At 44.1% G+C, this 14637-nt stretch overlaps 1 protein-coding gene across 1 annotated transcript in view; it reads right to left on the bottom strand.

Annotated features, from left to right (window-relative positions):
• PAPSS1 (3'-phosphoadenosine 5'-phosphosulfate synthase 1) overlaps positions 1 to 14637 on the bottom strand; it is a 98406-nt gene that overhangs the window by 33055 nt on the left and 50714 nt on the right. The window contains exon 9 of the mRNA XM_029951366.1: positions 4545 to 4813. Within this exon, the coding sequence (XP_029807226.1) occupies positions 4545 to 4813 (269 nt within the window). The remainder of the gene's footprint in view (positions 1 to 4544; positions 4814 to 14637) is intronic.

Raw genomic sequence — 14637 nt, 5'->3', positions numbered from 1 at the left:
GCCTCCATTTTATTATGCACCTCATTTATAGCCTTTTTTAATTTGTCACAGCTATTTTGAAGGTCCCTAGTCTTTGTATCAATAGCTTCTCTGATGCTTTTTTCAAGCCCAGTGATTAATTTTATGACAATTGTTCTAAATTCTTGTTTAGTTATGTTGCTTATATCTATTTTGAGCAGTCTGTGGCTGTGACTTCTTTCTGGAATTTCTTTAAAGGAGAGTTCTTTCGTTTTGTCATTTTGGCTATCTTTCTGTGTCTTGTCAGTTTTAAAAGCTCGTTATGCACTATGCACCTCTTAGTATTGCTCTGTTAAAGGAGGCTCATTGACTGTCCAGGGAATGTCGTTTCAGGGTGTTCTTTTAATGGTGTCTCTCGGTTTCTCTTGTTGTGCCTTTGATTATTTTATTTCCCTACTCAGTGATATTTGGGACCCTCCATCATGTGTACTTTGGCATGTTTCTTGAGGTAGCCCTGAAAAGGAAAACAGATAAACACACAGGGAACAAAAGCACGCAAATGCACAGACAAATCAAACAAATAAGCAAACCAAAAGGGGAGGGTAGGGGAGGTGAAGGAATGAAAAAAAGGGGGGAGACAGAAACAACAAAAGATAGAGGACAGTCTAAAAGGGTAAAATAAGCTGAGGGGAGAGATAAGAATGAGATAAGGGAAAATACATCTGTATGGTAAGAAAAAAAGGCAGCTCTCCCTCGCGAATGGGTGTGGTTTGGTGTAGGTTGGTCTCACTGCTCTCCGAGGCCCCGCCTCATTGGTTGTGGGGAGAAGAATGGTGGCGTCCCAAGCCCTTCTTGAACCAAGCGTTGCAAGCCACTCTTTTGAGTCGAATCTCCCTGTGCCACAGGGTGGGCCACGTTGTATTTTCCAAGCCCTGCCTTGTTTCCAAATCCTAGTCCATGCACTTTAATGCTAGTGCCTGAGATGAGATGTACTCCTGCAGGCAGCCGGCTTCCTTGCTGGGATTGAGTAGGGGGATAGGGTGTTTCTCCTGGTGCCGTCTGGAATGGGCACTGTTGCCGCCAAGCCCAAGGAAGAATGTGCCAGCTACATGGGACGGATTTCTCTCCCCACGCCCAGCAGTTATATATGGGATAACATCCCTCTCCATCCTGGGCCATGTTTTTTTCTCCTCTCTAGAGACAGTTCTATGAGCCTTTTCAGTTTCTCTTTCTCTTCCCCTTGTCTCTCTGGAGCTGTACGCCCTCTCCGTGGCTTTGGACTGGGGAGGGACTCCCTCCCCTCCGCACCTCCGGGGCCCAGCCCATTTTTATTTCCCCAGTTTGCACTCACTCAGGCACCTCTGAGGTTTTCTTTCGTGGACTCTGTGTGTTTTCCTCCCACTCTTGCAGATCAGAGTATTGTGGCGTCAGTCCTTCTCAGTTTGACAGATGCAAAGGCAGGCAAAAATTATAGAGCTCCCTACTTCTCCGCCATCTTGCTCCTCTTCTCCAGCATTGTTCTTCATAGCAAAGCACCAGGGAATGCCCAAATGCCCACCAACAGAATTGGATGTAGTCACACAATGAACACGACAGTACTAAGAATAACCACACAGAATGAGAAGGCCGAGTTTCAGAAACGCAATGTAAATGAAAGAAGCCAGACACAAAAAAGTATTATACTGTGTGATTGCAGTTACAGAAAGGCTGGATGGATGCTGTGATGCCACTCGGGTCCCCCCAGGAAAAGAGAACTCGCCCAGAACTCTGGGAGAATGGCCAGCACACGCCCAGCAGCTGTCAGTCCTCTTCAGAAACTGCCTACGCAGAGAAGAGCAGCAGTGCCCAAGGGCAAGCCCCTCCCCTGGGCAGCTAATCACTGGTCAACATGGGGGCATAAGTGCCTATTTCTTATGCAACATGGAACATCTCTGAGGGCCTTTCTGGGACCCCACAGGGTCAAGTGAGGCTTCCACTAAGACTAACTCACAGCTCACCCTTTCCCTCTGCCCAACCCACTCCCTTCTCCCCTCTCCTCATCCACGAGCACTGATCCCAAGGGCTCTCCCTAATAAATTTCCTGAACTCTAACCTTGCTCTCAAGACTCTCCTTCCCAGAGTATCTACACTTTGGCACAGGCGAATTGGACCCACAATATGAGAAGTGAGGATAGCAGTGGCCACTGGGGGAAAACAGGGAGGGAATAGAAGGACAGGAAGGACAGCTCCTAGGGTGCAGATTAACAGTCTCTGTTTTTTAAAGTCTAGATGCTGACTGTATGACTGTTCAATGGGAGAAATGCACTGAATCGTACATCTACAAAACGTGCACTGTTTCCTATCCATGTTACACTTAAACATGAGGTTAAAAAAAAAAAAAGACAAACTAGAAAACGACCTGGAACAGACGCTTTAAAGAACATTTAGCCCAACCTCCTTGTGCCCCAGTTAAATAATCATTTATTGTTCATTTAAACGTAACCCAGAGAAGTCTAAAGAAGCCTAATCTGAGATTACAAACCAACTGGCGGCAAACCACAACCATGCTGGGACCCCTTGACAGACCTGTGCTGTCCTCACCAAGCTGCTCCCCGGTGGGTAGCACCAGGAGCCAAATCTGAGGCCAAGGAAGGGCTCACCGAGTCAGCTGTGCTTACAGAACACTCAACCCTAAGGCAAGCCAAAATGATAGTTTGCACCCCAAAGGTACCTTTACATACCTTCACCTTTTAAGCTTCCCTAAGAAAAACACCTGGTTCTGAAATCAGAAGACATAAAAATCTTTCCGATGTAGACAAAACAGCGTGCATCTAGTTTTACCATAGCTGGCTCTTCTTACTACTTACCTGCCCTCTCAGCCTCGCCTTTTGAAAAGTAATTTTTGGTTTATTTAAAATGTCATCTCTCTTCCCCTTTTAGATAGGGAGGAAGAAACGAAACATAAAGAGGACAAAATATATCCTGAAAAGGGAAGGTAAACCCCTTCCCTTTCCTAGGTAGCCTATTCCTGACCCTGAAGTCACTGGGGTCATTCCCATTTTCAAAACCATTCATTCATCCTCAACTCTGCAGAATTTTGGACCAAATGATTCCTTTAAAATGATGATGAAAACAGCAACAAAGGAAAGTCTGGGGAACTACTGGAATAAAATGTTACTTTTTCTCCAAAAAAAATTTAGTCCCTCTTTGAGATCTAAGAACTAAAGGCTGCATGCTCTCTAGGAAACTTAAACGGTGATCCCTGCTCTATTTTCATGAACATTTGATACCAACAAAGAGGGAAGAATATGAGGAGCTTTACCTATTGAAGTTCCAATGCATTATTTACATTGGATCAAAGAAGAGTCAAATACATTTTAACCTTTCAGCTTTTTTGTTAAGATTGGTTTTTTTGTCGGGTTTTCTGGGATAAAAAGAGTGTACAAACACACAACTAAGCGCCAATGAACACTTTTGGGCTTGAGCCTCAAGAACAGCCAAGCACACTTGGATTTCCTAAACTTTTTTGGAGGAAGATATCACAGAATACATTAAAATTATTTAGATCTTTTTAAAAAGGGTTTGCCTCCCAAGTAAATATAGCCCCTTCCAAGGGCTGTAAAACAGTGCAACGACAATGTGCATCCCATTCTTTATCTTGAAAACTCAACAAGAAGCTGTATTTTTAGGTCATTCACTGATTTATTCATCCATTCAACAAATATTTTTTGAATGCCTATTCTGCCTTGAAGCAAAAACCCAATTTTGTATGGTCATAAAAAGATCTCAGAACATTCCTTTTTCCCCACTAAAGAGAACTCCAGGACCCTCCCCCAACCCAATATCAAGTAATTTGGGGGCAGCTGGGTGGCTCAGTCGGTTAAGGGTCTGACTCTTGTTTCGGCTCAGGTCATGATCTCATCAGGCTCTGTGCTGTCAGTGCAAAGGCTGGTTGGGATTCCGTCTCTCCCTCTCTCTCTGCCCCTGCGTGGCTTGTGCTCTCCCTTTCTCAAAATAAATAAACAAATTTAAAAGAACTTTTTTTAAAAAAAGAAAAAAAGAAGCAATTTTATTTCCTGACTATATTCCGCTCCAGTCCTTTATAAACAGATGAAGAATGTCTTCTGAGTATTTTTTAAAAGGTGCCATGCTCATCTTCCCACTCATATACCTGTGGCCCTTCCAAAATTCAGAAGCTGCAAAAATCAGACCATATCTCTTTCTGGGGAAGAATGATAGCACCTTTGTTAAAGGGCTAAGATGGGTATTATCAGAGCTCAGTCTGTAACCTAGTCAATAGTGTTCAGGAGTGCCTCTGTCGTGCCTTCCCAAGCTCACTGAGCCGTCTGTCTGCAGGGAATGTTCCCTCCTTCACAAAACTGGGACCAAGAGCCACAGTAAGAGCAAGAAAAGCCTCCTTCTGTCTTCCTGTTCACAAGAAGACTGGTTTTCTGGGGCCACCTCTAAAGAATATTCCTGACAAAAGTACTGAGAGTACTCTAGGCAATGTCTGGGGCAGACCTACAGACCAGAGAAAAATCCACTCTGGCTGTGTTAGTAAACGTGGTTTCAACTGTGCTATGGTGCAAATCTTAAAAGCAGGCTACCTCAGTTGGCCCAGCATACATCATGGGAGATGGGAAGATGGCCACCACTGTTGTTTCTGGATTCAGGACTCCTTCCTCCAGCACCGCAGCATGCTGCTTCATACGCCACATCAAAGGAACATCATCATCCTTGGTCCAACCACCGAGAGGGTGAAGGAGGAGGACAGGGCGCCGGTAGCCCCTCTCTAACAGCTGTTTATGGGTATCCTGCATCAACAGAGCATGTCCATTGTGCACGGGGTTGCGTAATTGAAATGCAAAGACAGCATCTGAAAAGAGAATTTCCAGAGTCAAGAATAGTACATTTCTAACAGATTACCTTCCAAAGGATAAGCAATTCTTCCTGAAGCTTGATGCTTAGGATTAAACAAACATATGTGCCCACAATCAAGAGACTGGTGAAAAACATATTCTGCTTTGACCCTTTACTCCAAGGCAACCTGACCTCTACTTCTGGTGTTTTTACTTTACAGATCTTATATGCTTGAGGATGTGGTCATGGATTGACAACTGCTTTCGGCATTCATGGGAATGAATGGTCTCAACATTCTGCTTTCAGCTTTCTGGTCTCAACATTCTGCTTCAGCTGCTTTCAATGGATATAATTTCTTGGCCTGCGCCTTAATTACCCACCAGGTCAATCCCTTCGTAGGACCTAAGACACTGCATTATTAAAAGGAAAAAGGAAAGTAGAGAAATTTATAGTTTAAAAAAGTTACTTACTATCCAATTGTGTGCAGACACACTGACCACTCTGCCTGACTGGAACCCTATGTTGCTTTGTAATGCCAGGTCTGGATTTGGATTACAGTTTAGGAAGAACACTATTCCTCCCAAGAGCCATTGCTATCACCCAAGCATGAAAACTCCTAGACTAATTCTGCTTACAACCCTGGCTTTACTCCTGCATGGAGCTTGCTACCAGGAGATGTTCTTAGGAAGCATGGTTCTTTGGGGTCACAGAGAAATGTCATAGAACAGAGTGGCAAACCCCGTTAGAGGAGCTCTGTATTTTATTGCTCTAACATGTGGTAGAGCATCAAGCCATGTTGATTCAAGCCTGACAGAAGAATCTCTTCCCCTCTCGTGACAACTGTAAGCCAAATAGTACAATGTCTTCCCCAATCTGTTCTCAATTCTTACTGCCTTCTATCATGAAGACAAAAGGCCCCAGGAGGAAATTTGTGGCACTCTACTTGACCAGGGTTTTGGGGGTTTTGGGGGGGGAGGGGTGAGAGTACACACATCCAAGATTTACAGCATTATTGTTATGCTTTGAAGTTGTCAGGTTACCTTTTATACATGAACAAGGCTGTTCGCTCCCATGTAATAGCTGATATAAGGTATAAAGAATAAGAAAGTCTTGATACAAATATATGACCATTTAAAATTTTTCTGCCTTAAGGAGATGGGAAGAGGGGTACAAACCTGAAAGCTTTCTATCCTGAATGCACTTCAAATTTCCCCAGACACCCCTTTTGACTCCAGAACTACTTTGGACTTCCTCCTACTCTGGAAGCAATAAGCAATTTTACCTCCTGATTCTATTGCATATACTCTAGTCCTTCACAAAAGAACAAATGAAGAGATCCCCAGACACCCCTTTTGACTCCAGAACTACTTTGGACTTCCTCCTACTCTGGAAGCAATAAGCAATTTTACCTCCTGATTCTATTGCATATACTCTAGTCCTTCACAAAAGAACAAATGAAGAGTGTGTATAGGTCCCCATTTAGGAGATTACTGCCTGACCTCGCCCACTCGGTTTCTGGCCTATGTCTGGTCACTCCCTCAGCTCTCTCTTCCCTTCCCTGTGTGCTGCCCATTCTTTAACAGCCTGATCACAACAAACACACTTAGTAAGCATCTGGGATGCTCCTCTTGAGTCAACAGGAGTCACTGCCCTGATAGGAGGTGGGTGACAGCCTCCAGACTCACACCTCAGGAAGCAGTGAGGACTCTGAGCCAGCACAAACCTGCAGCACCAGGGCCCAGGAGACCGCCCACCTGTTTAGGAGACTGTTTACATACAGCGACATAGAGCAGGTACATAAATATAGTGAGAAGAACGGGAGCCAGGATTCTCAACCACAGATGACGGTGCTTGGGTGGCTCAGAGGTTGAGCGTCTGACTTTGGCTCAGATCATGATTTCACAGTTCATGGGTTCAGGCCCTGCATTGGGCTCACTGCTGTCAGCCTGGAGCATGCTTTGGAACATCTGTCTCCTCTCTCTGCCCCTCCCCCACTGTACCTTCTCTAAAAAATAAATTAAACATTGCAAAAGAACTATAGGAGATGGAAAGCATAAATAAAGAAAGGAGAAAGGCTGGACTAGACCATGTGGTACTGGATTAGGACTAAAAGTATCAGCAGGAGCTCATGGTCTTCACCTATAAATGTGTGTGTGTTGGTATACACGTGTGTTTACATATATGTATAGACACCTCTTAACTGTCCACTGAAAGGTCCTGTAAACAACCCACTACCCAAGGACAATGAGCAAAATGAAAGCACCTATTTTCTTTTCTAAATACCACTGGCAAAACGGCTGATTCTAGGGTTAGGGCAAAGAAAGTACAACATGTGTCATCTCGTGTGTCACAAAGAAAGGAAGTGCTCAGAAAATGAGGGGGCATGTCGAATGAATACAGCCACCAGAATGACCCAATGACTAACCTAAATGGCCCAACCCAGGACAAGTTATCAACATAAATAATAATAGCACTGAACCCTACTGAGTAAAACAGCAATGTGTGAGTCCATAAAGAATAAAATAAATGAGAGGTGTCTGGGCAGCTCAGTTGGGTTAAACATCAGATTTCGGCTCAGGTTATGATCTTGCAGTCTGTGATTTCAAGACCCGCATGGGACTCTGTGCTGACAGCTTAGAGCCTGGAGCCTCCTTCAGATTCTGTGTCTCCCTCTCTTTCTGCCCGTCCCCCACCTGTCCTCTGTCTCTCTCTTTCTCAAAAATAAATAAACATTAAAAAACTTTTAAGAATAAACTAAATGAATAAACCAACGGGAAAGAAGGGAAAACTCTACCTTATGGCAGAAGGTCAACAAATAAACGTAGGAAGAATGATAATTAGAAAACTCACCATTTGGCAGTTATTTGTAACATGCTAAAACTAGTGGGTACAAGTTTCATAATAGGATACTCAGTTTCAAAATCTCTCTCCCAACATATTTTAGTTAGTAAATACAAAATAATTTGCTAACTTTATAGTAGAAAAACTTGGCAGACACGATCTTAAACAAGAGACAAATGACAACTTAAAAAAAAAAGTTAACCTTAAAAAAAAAGTTCAGGACAAATCAAAATTGTGAGCCATCAAATATGACACACTGAGATCTCGCAACTGATTCCAACAGGATCTCTTCCAAAAATGTGTAAACTGAATCTAATCGTGAGGAAACAGCAGACAAATCCAAACACCAGACATTCCATAATGTACTCTTAAAAATTTCAAGGTCATAAAAGACACAATAAAGACGAAATGACCCTTCCAGACTGGAGTAGACTAAAGATACATGACTAGTCCTGAACCGAAAAGAAAAAAACACATTGGTTTGGCTCTAGGGGGCCTTCTTAGCACAGTGGCAGCATTTGAATGCAGTATACGTGTTAAGAGTTACGTCCATATTCTTTGCCGGAGATCAATGAGCATGCCATGTTCAGGCAGGAGCTGGAATTTTTAGGAAAGGCATGTGGACACATTAAAGGGTAGTGAGGCATCCCTCATGTCTACAACTTTCAGAGAGTGAGAATGAGAAAGCAAATAAAGTATAATGCTAGTACCTGGATTCTGGATAAATATACAGGGGTTTTGGGTACCATTTTTGTAATTTTTCTGTACATCTAAAATTACTTCAAAATAAGAAGTTAAAAAACAAAGTAAAAAATTATGACAAGAGACATATGAAGCAAATATAATGTGTGGGCCTTGTTTACATTCTGATCCAAATAAACTATTAAAAGAAAAATGACTACAAGGAGGGGCATTGGGGTGGCTCAGTCAGTTAAACGCTGGACTCTGTTTGGGGGGTTTTAAGTTTATGTTGAGAGAGAGAGAGTGCACAAGTAAGGGAGGGGTGGGGGGAGGGGGAGAGGGAGAAAGAGAGAATCCCAAGCAGGCCCTGACTTGGGGCTCAAATTCATGAAACCATGAAGCCATGCTTACTTGACTAAGCCACCCAGGCACCCTAAACATCCAACCTGATGTTGGCTCAGGTCATGATATCAGTTTGTGAAATCAAGGTCCACACCGGGCTCAGTGCGCAGCCCCAGAGCCTGCTTGGGATTCTCTCTCTCCCTGTCTTTCTGCCCCCACACCCCCCCACACCTGCACACACACTCTTTCTCTCTCAAAATAAATAAATTTTCAAAAAATTAAAAATTTTGGGCACCTGATTGGCTCCGTTGAGTGTCCAACTTCAGCTCAGGTCATGATTTCATAGCACATGAGTTTGAGCCCCACTTCAGGCTCTTACTGACAGCTCAGAGCCTGGAGCCTGCTTCAGAATCTGTCTCTGTCCCTCTCTGCCCTACCCCCACTTGCATTTGTGCATGCTCTCTCTCAAATATAAATGTTAAAAAATTTTTAATTAAAAATTTTAATAAATAAAAATTCCTAGCAAGAAACAGAACCCACTGTTCTACTGGTGGCTCAAGGTCCACTCCAGAACAAACTCACACTCTCAGACAGTGTCTCCAGGATGAGGACGCACTAGCACTGTGCTCATTAGCTTCTGTCCTCCTGAATCAGGAACAGGCATCTGTCTTTGAATAGGGCCCCTGGGTGATACATCTCAGGTATGACTACTGCATGCCTGGACTTCAATCAGGTCAGATATGATTTTGTAAAATCACCATTTGGCAGGATTATTTATATGACAGGATGTGCAAAAGGAAACACATAAAACAAATGGTCTCAAAGACACATATTTCACAGATCCTTGTAATTTATCTATGCAGGCTTTCTTTCCAAAAAGAATTAATCTAGCTCTGCACTGGATATTTAACAGATAAAGTTAAGATGGATGACTCAGTAAAAATGCATTAGCAGCATATGAAGGACTTTACTGCCAAAATTTCTTCCAGGTAGAATGATTTCCTTACTATCCACTCCACTCAAAAATCCAATGACCATTTGATTTGTCTGCCCATTTTTCTTGCCAATATTACCATGTTTTTCCTAAGGTTCTATTCAATCTCTTTTAACTATTTATCAACGTTACGCAAATGGCTTTAGCTGTCAGTTCCACACTGTATATTCATCCCTACCATCTGGTTTCTCCACTAGAGCACTTACCTGTATGAACAATGTTACAGGAGCACCTGACCCACTGGAAAGTGACATTCCCGGAATATTGTCCCAACTAACATACCCCAAATGCAGCACCATTACATTTCCCTTCATCAATTTCCCATCAAGGATGGAAAAAAAATTATGGGCCACTAAGGACCTGGGTCAACTTTCATTATTGCCTCATACCCTCATCCTCATTTTCAAAGGACAATGATTTCCTTATTATCATACCACAATTAAGGTCAAATATTTGCCTTTCTACTTGTAATTCTTTATGGATTAGTTTAAGACTGTTTCACGAAAGTCCATGATTTTAACTGTGCTTGAAAATAGGAGATGATCTACAAGATGACTAAAATTTAGTATTTATATTTAGGATTTCCATCTCTTTCTAGCCCTCTGTCCCCAGGTTCTTGGAAAAAGGGGGGAATTCTAAAATCTTGACTTCAAGAAAGTACACTGTGAAGCTGCTGACACCATGCTTAAAAGCAAACTTTTCCGTAAAGAGCCAGAATGAACTTTTGAGGCCTCACAGGCCATGGGGGGTTCTGCGCAATCATGCCAACCCGCCACAGCGGGGCAAGCACAGCCACAGACAACGGGTGACCAGGGAGTACGACTGTTTTCCAATAAAACTTTGTTTACAAAAACTGGCAGCAGGATGTTGTTTACTGACCTCTGATAGACAAACCCAATGTGAGTGGGAAGTCTAAAAAGCACTGCAACCAAGCTGACGGATGTGAGCAGAAGCGTGAAGGCAGGAAAGCAGAGATATGTTGGTGTATATCATATGTAAGTGAAGAGAATCATTCATTTTGTCAAAGATGGATATCAATCGTGGCACAAGATCATTATGTAGAACTTTGAATGCCAGGTTAGGAAGGGTGCAGTGTACCCAAGGGGGGCTATGACTGAATCAGTCATGTTTTACAGAAAATGCGCCTCCACAGGACCGTGCAGGATTGACGTGGGAGAGGGTAGAGCAAGGGGAGAGAGGGCAAACTCAGAAGACTGCTGCTGAGGTGCATTTTCCCACACTTCCACGTAAAACAAAACTTCCACCAAGTCTTCCATCCATTCCACATGCTTCACTTATTCCTCGCCCAGGATACTGATGGGCTCGTCTGACAGACACGGCCCACACGCTGGTGAATGGGGTCGCACTGCGGCAACAATGAAGACAGGAGAAGCCCCTCCGTCAGGCCTCTCCCCATCCCGTGCCCCCCAGGCCTGAGGTCACCAAACACAGCTCTGTGTCAGTGGCTCCTGAACCAGCATCCTCTGACTACAACTCTCCCCTAAGCTCCAGAGGGCCTTCCCCACAGCCTCCTAGCACTCTCAGCTGCTAGGGCACCTGAGTCTCCACTCCTGCTGGCCTCTGGGCCCCCTCCACTGTCCTCAGAGCACAGCAACATTATCCACCTCAGGCTCTGGACTGCACTCCCTCCCTCCTCCACCATGTGCACTGAATCCCACTGTCCCCGGATCTCAGCTCCACTTCTCCACTGCAGCTGCACACACCAGCCTCCACCGCCTCTTCACCAGATGCTGCTCCGAACTGGCCCTCCTCCTCCATCCACACAGCCGCCAGGGCAGGCCAGGGCAGGGAAGAAACCAGTTTGGGACAAGGCAGAAATTCTGTTTTAGATATACCTCTCCTGAGGTAACAGTGGTGAAACTGGGCCTGCCCCCAGGAGCTTACAATCTAGTGAGAGGAGGAGAAGCAAACATTCACTGATTAATCAGAGGACAAATGTATGATAAAAGGAATATACGTCTTTCAAATCCAACAAAGCATGACTGCATCTTTGTCTTCAGAAGATAAGTCTGAGGACAGTGTGAAATATCAAGTGATGGAAGAAAAGAACAGGATTGGATTCATCTACTCAACCAATTCCTTCCTGCTGTTACTTAGTGAGTATACAAAATTCTTGTCGAATCCAATAGGCACTTTCTTGTTTTAAAGGGTCCTGACCTGGGGGACTCAGTGGGTTAAGCATCCAACTTCGACTCAGGTCATGGTTTTACAGTTCGTGAGTTGGAGCCCCGTGTCAGGCTCTGTGCTGACAGCTCGGAGCCCGCAGCCTGCTTTGGATTTTGCATCTCCCTTTCTCTCTCTGCCCCTCCCCTGCTCACACTCTGTCCCCCTCTCTCTAAAAAATAAACATTAAAAAAAAATTTTTAAATAAATAAAAACTCAAGGGTCCTGACCTCTCCACTGCCCCTGACAAAAAATACCGAGCCTGCTGCCTTCACATCCTCAGGGTCTGTCAACCATGACACCAAACTTTTCTACTTCATCTTCCTCTTGACCCTTTTAAGTAAAAACCATGAAACACTGAGGAAGTTTGGGGGGGGGCGAATCACCCACAAATGCACTATCTTAATGTAGCTATTTTAGTTGTATTGCACAATCTCCTAGTTTTTCTCTCTATACAAACTTTTTTTTTTTACAAAGTTATAATCAAATATGTATGATATTTTATATTCTGTTTGGCCATTTCGGTCTAATCCCTTGTTTCTGACATCTTGTAGTCCTCTCAGAGCAGTAGGTTCACTGCTGGGTCCTATGAAGTTCTTTCTTTGCGTACTCATTCAGGAAAGTCACCCCTTCGCCTGGATTCAATTACTGTGCATACACAGATGGCTTCTGTTAGCTGCATCCCTAACTCTGATCGTCCAATTCATCAGTTACAGAGACTTATTACTGAAAGCATTTCAATACATATTGCTCATTACTGTCCCCCCTGTCAATCCTTCCACCACTTGACTCAGGCCAAATGTAGCTCCCAAATCTATTCCTTCCATATTTCATGTCTACGTAAAGGGACAACCCACTAAAGCAAGTTCTCTCCCCCTCCCTCTAGTCCAGGGGCCAAAACACTATGGAAATAAGTACAGTCCGACCCCTTCCATTCCAGCAGGTGGGAGGGAAAGAACACAGGAGAAGGTTCTCCTGAGCATGTGCTGACTTGGGACAGGGAAAGGAAATGGCAACCAGTAGCTCCTGGTGGTGAGAAGAGCATGAGCACCGATCCCTGGATTCATGTAGAACATGGCTTGCAAATGCCGCGGTGGCAGAAAGAACCTGGCTCTCACCCTGCTGTGCAGCTTCTTAGCCCAGTGCCCACAGACAACTTCAGTTCTGGCAGCACGGCTGTTCCGAGGAACAGATGAGGTGAGGAGCAGGAAAGCACTCCTGACTCCCAGTCACTCTGCCCCCAGATCTGTCCAAACGGTTTTCATTGCCCAGCCCACAGTCAGAGCCCTGGTATGCCTCCCAACCACTAACCCCAGAATTACAACATCTTCCTGCTTCCCTCCTTTCAACTTCTTCTCTGTAAAACTGTCCTACATGCAGCACTAATTAATAAGTCTCCTCTCCCCGTCCCACTCAAGCTTTATTATCAGCCACTATCAACCCCAAAGTTCTAATAAGAGGCATTTCTGATTTTCCTTAAGTCAATATAGTGGCTGAACAAGAGTACGGACAGTAGTTCTGGAGTTATTAGGGAAGGCTGTGTGTTTAATGTTTGTTTGTGTGGGAGCTTGTTTGAAGAGAGTTTGAAGTAATAATAAAGTTTGATTTCTCCTCCTTCCTCTGGACCGTCATAAATTACTGGTTTTTCTTTTACTTAAACTGCTTAAGAGGGGGGAAAAGAATCAGTAAGACAGATAGGTCACTTGAGTAAATATGAACATATTAATTATAGCATTTTTCACAAACTGGTACTTATACCCCAAAGTATGGCAGCAATAAATTCTTTTCCATTTCCGAGCCTAGAAATGCTTTCAAATTATAGTAAAAAAAAAAAAAAAAAAAAAAAAAAAAAAAAAAAAAAAAAAAAAAAAAAAAAAAAGATTATAAAGCTTTTTGCCAATTGGGCCCTGTCCTACTTGTTCTCCATTCTCCTTCCTGCCTGTCTGTTGTGTGTGTCCGTGTGTCAGGGACTTGGGGGCTGTACTCCTGCCTCTGTGACATGGGAGACACCAGAAGGCAACCAGGGAATAGAGAAAGGGTGGGGGGCTCTTGCCCCAGCAGCATCCTGCATCAGCACGGTGATTCTGGCCTCCATCCCCTACGACTGGGGGGAGCACGGGGACATTCTGGCCACAGCCCGTCCTCACAGCTCAGCTCCTCTTACCCAGCTTCAGAAACACGGTCTCCTTCCAGCGCCCTCAGGAGGGCTAACACTGCGCCAAGTTGCTAGTCCCTAGAGACCTCCACACTCCTCTTGGGTTCCCTGACCACCCTTCTTCAAATACTTTGTTAAATTATGTTGACAGCCTCATCTGAGTGTGCCTTGGCCTGACTGACACAGGCTCCCAGCACCCATATTCAGAGTACAGTACCTCTGGCTCACTGCCACTTGTGGTCAAGGAAATCTAGTGCCTTCACAGGCAAAAAATCTGCTTCTGCCTCAGCCTTCTCATGTACTGTTCCCAATCTTGCCTAAAATATCCACCTACCGTCTCCATCCATTCATTTAAAATACAGTTGGTGGTTCAACAACTCTACAAAGCTTTCCCAGATGTCTTCAACATTGTGATGCCAATATTAGCCTGAAAGAAGTCATGTTAGCTTTTCCCTTGGTAATCCAGTAAGAGAACAATATTGTGTGTGTAATAAATGCTAACTGGCTCTCACGTGGCCTAAATGAAATCCGTTCTTCCTTTCCAAGATGGTGGTCAACCATCAGTGACTCAAAGAACCTGCCCTCTGGGTCCCTGTCACCCTACAATCACTGATGGGGTTACTAGAGACCTCTCAATCCTTCC

This window comes from Suricata suricatta, chromosome 1 (assembly GCF_006229205.1).
Source record: "Suricata suricatta isolate VVHF042 chromosome 1, meerkat_22Aug2017_6uvM2_HiC, whole genome shotgun sequence".
In the NCBI taxonomy this organism is placed as follows: Eukaryota; Metazoa; Chordata; class Mammalia; order Carnivora; family Herpestidae; genus Suricata; species Suricata suricatta.
The sequence above is the reverse complement of the archived record's forward strand: the minus strand, read 5'-3'. Positions and strand labels throughout refer to the sequence as shown.